We start from the raw sequence: 3,157 nt of genomic DNA, 5'->3' as shown, positions 1-3,157 counted from the left end.
TGTAGCCGCTGCATGCGCATTTTATTCGCCAGCAGCTGCAGCAGCTTAATCAGCAGCAGCAGCAGCTTAGCAGCAGCAGCAGCAGCTTAATCAGCAGCAGCAGCAGCTTGATCAGCAGCAGCAGCAGCAGCAGCAGCTTGATAATAATCAGCAACAGCAGCAAGAGCAGCAGGAGGAGCAGGAGGAGGAGGAGCAGCAGGAGCAGCATTGAGGATGAGGGTGCATCTATCGTCGGACGAAGTAAATGTGCTGCTGCAGCGGTATCTACTTGAGAACGGTTATATACACTCAGCGTTCGCTTTTCAGGCAGAAGCAAACATACAAAGAAACCCTTTCTGGGTGTCTCATCAAGAGAAGCTGCCGCCAAATGCTTTAATATCTTTCTTACAGAAGGCTTTGTTATTTATTTATCTTGAGTATCATACAGATGTAGAGACAGGAGACAGAGTGCAATGCGAAGAACCCTTTAGCTTATTTAGGAGACATGAGTGCTGGTATAGAGGAGACAGTGCAGATCCCCCGCCTGCTGCTGCTGCTGCTGCTGAAGTTGCTGCTGCTACCGCTGCTGCTGCTGCTGCTGCTGCAGCAGCAGCGGCTACGCAACAGCCGCAGCCACTCACTCCAAAGGGAAATGCTACCAGCAGCACAAACGTCGCGCAACAGCAATTGCATGCGCTGCAGCAGCAGCAGCAGCAGCAAACTGCTGCCACACGCAGAGGTAGCGTAGCTAGCGCGGACCTGAATCTGCAGCAGCAGCAACACCATGCAACTGCAACAGCAACTAATGCAGCTGCGGCTGCAGCAGCAGCAGCAGCAGAAGGAAGCGCCGGTCTGCCCTGCTCAGGCTCAGCAGCCCCCATACCTGAAGCTGCAGCAGCAACTGCAGCAGCAGAAGAAGAGGGTGCAGCTGCAATGCGCTGCAGACGAGCTGGACATAAAAACTCCCGAGGAAAAAAGAGAGTCGTAAGCCCTTGCTGCTGCTGCTGCCGCTGCTGCTGCTGCTGTTGAGTGCTGTTGCTGATGTTGATGTCTTTGCTTGCTTTATTGCTGCTGCTACATTTGTTGCGCCGGTGTATGTGCTGCTGCTGCTGCTGCTTCCTGCCGGCCCTGTTGCTGCTGCTGATTGCCAATGCTGCTGCTGCTGCTGCTGCTGCTGCTGCTGCAGAGGTTGGGGAGTCGCGCTGCTGCGCTGCCGCTGTCTGCTGCTTGCGCGTCGTGGGAGAGCGCAGCAACAGAAGGAGAGGAGTCGCTGCTGCTGCATGAAGGGCCTGAGGACGCTGCAGCAGACCTTTCTGCTGCAGCAGCAGCAGCTGCTGCTGTGGGGTCTCCAGCAGCAGCAGCAGCAGCAGTGTCGCTGGAGGCAGCTGAAAGCGCACAAGTGAAGACAGCCCCCGGGGAGAGCAGCAGCATGCAGCTGAAGTCTGCTGCTTCCGTTTCTGGTGCTGCTGCAGCAGCAGGAGGAGCAACAGCAGCAGGAACAGGAGGAGGAGGAGGAGGAGCAGCAGCAGCAGCAGCAGTGGACGAGGATACGATTCTTGTGGGGCCCCCTCTGCATGCATTTGAAGAAAGAGTTGCTGTTAATGATTTGCTGCGGCTTGCTGAATGCTCTGACGTCGGAGAAGCAGGTGCTCTTAGCGAATGGAGCCCCGTAGACCCCCAGCTGATTGTTACCAAGTAAATCTGCTGCTGCTGCTGCTGCTGCTGCTGCTCTTGCTGCTGCTGCTGCTGCTGCTGTTGCTCTTGCTGCTGGTGTTGGTGCTGGTTCTGGTGATGTTGCTGATGCTGCTGCTGTTGCTGCTGCTGCTGATGAGGGTGTCATTTGGTTGCATCGAGGTTTGCTGCTGAAACTGTTGCTGCTGCTGTTGCTGCTGTTGCTGCTTCGCTTGCTGCGGAAGCATGCGTTGGCTGTTTCTACTACCGCTGCAGCAGCAACAGCAGCAGCAGCAGCAGCAATAGAATAACATGTGCCGCACTACACACAACACCACCAGCACCATCAGCAGCAGCAGCAGCACTACCACCACCATCAGCAGCAGCAGCAGCAGCAGCAGGATAGCATCGGCATGTGGGTTTGCCTTTGCGTGTGCAGTTTTGCTGTTGGGTCGCCTCGTTTATATCGTCTGCCTGAGTCGATCGAAGGCCGGCAGCAGCTGAAGCCCTTCAAGGAACTCGCAGGGCCCCCCATCGCTTCAGGAGCAGCAAACCCAGGCTCTTCTGCACACTGGAGGGTAGGTTAACCTGCTGCTGCTGCTGCTGCTGCTGCTCCTGATGCTGCTGGTGCTGCTGTTGATAATGCTGTGTCTGATGCTGCTGCTGCTGCTGCTCCTGATGCTGCTGCTGCTGCTGCTGCTCCTGATGCTGCTGCTGCTGCTGTTAATAATGCTGCTGGTGCTGCTGATGCTGCTGCTGCTGCTGCTGGGTGAGGGGTGTTTTTTCTTGTGGTTGGCCCTTCGGCGCATGCACTGCAGCAGCAGCAGCAGCAGTTGCTGCTGCTGCTGGGTGTAGCTGCAGCTATAGTTGCTCTCGTTTCTGCTGTTGTTGCTGCAACAGTACTTCACTGTTACTATTATTGCATGCGCCTGCTTCTCATCCTGTGCGCTTTGCGTATGTGCTGCCGCTGCTGCTGCTGTTGCTGCTGCTGCTGCAGCCTGACGGAAGCATGCTTGCTGCAGGTTATGAGTCGGGACATGTCTGTGTGTGGGGCCCCGAGGGATCTCTCTTAAAGACTTTGAGTGCTGGTGAAGCTTCGATAATATGTTTAAGTTTTTCAGCGTCTGGCAGCAGACTTGCTGCTGCATGCGCAGACGGCAAGGTCATCATTTGGGCTGTCTCACCACCTGCAGCAGCAGCAACAGCAACAGCAACAGCAGCAGCAGCAGCAGGAGAGAGCGGTGTCTCAGAAGCCAAAGAAGGCACAGCAGAGCAGCAAGAAGCAACGGAGTGGACCTTCACAGAGACCCTCACCTACTCCCACGCAAGTGCGCCCCCCTGCTGTTGCTGCTGCTGTTGTTGTTGCTGCTGCTGCTGCTGTTGCTGTTGCTGCTGCTGCTGCTGTTGCTGCTGCTGCTGCTTTTAGGTTTGGTTGGGCCAGGTTGTTGCTGAGGTTTGTCGCCTTTATGCCGGGGGATTTGCGGTATATGTTGCTGCTATTGGCATT

General features: G+C 55.9%; 1 protein-coding gene across 1 annotated transcript in view; it reads left to right on the top strand.

The window, feature by feature from the left end:
• Positions 1–763: 763 nt before the first annotated feature.
• The window catches only part of EAH_00015480 (transducin beta-like protein 1 (TgTBL1), putative), a gene marked incomplete at both ends in the record, with an annotated part of 3,063 nt that continues 669 nt past the window's right edge, over positions 764–3,157 (top strand). The window contains 4 exons of the mRNA XM_013394091.1: positions 764–963; positions 1,168–1,674; positions 2,090–2,228; positions 2,648–2,978. Of these exons, the coding sequence (XP_013249545.1) occupies positions 764–963; positions 1,168–1,674; positions 2,090–2,228; positions 2,648–2,978 (1,177 nt within the window). The remainder of the gene's footprint in view (positions 964–1,167; positions 1,675–2,089; positions 2,229–2,647; positions 2,979–3,157) is intronic.

Source organism: Eimeria acervulina, genomic scaffold (genome assembly GCF_000499425.1).
Source record: "Eimeria acervulina Houghton genomic scaffold, Eah_scaff93, whole genome shotgun sequence".
Classification (NCBI taxonomy): domain Eukaryota; phylum Apicomplexa; class Conoidasida; order Eucoccidiorida; family Eimeriidae; genus Eimeria; species Eimeria acervulina.
Note: the sequence above shows the minus strand (reverse complement) of the source record. Positions and strands in the feature narration are given on the sequence as shown.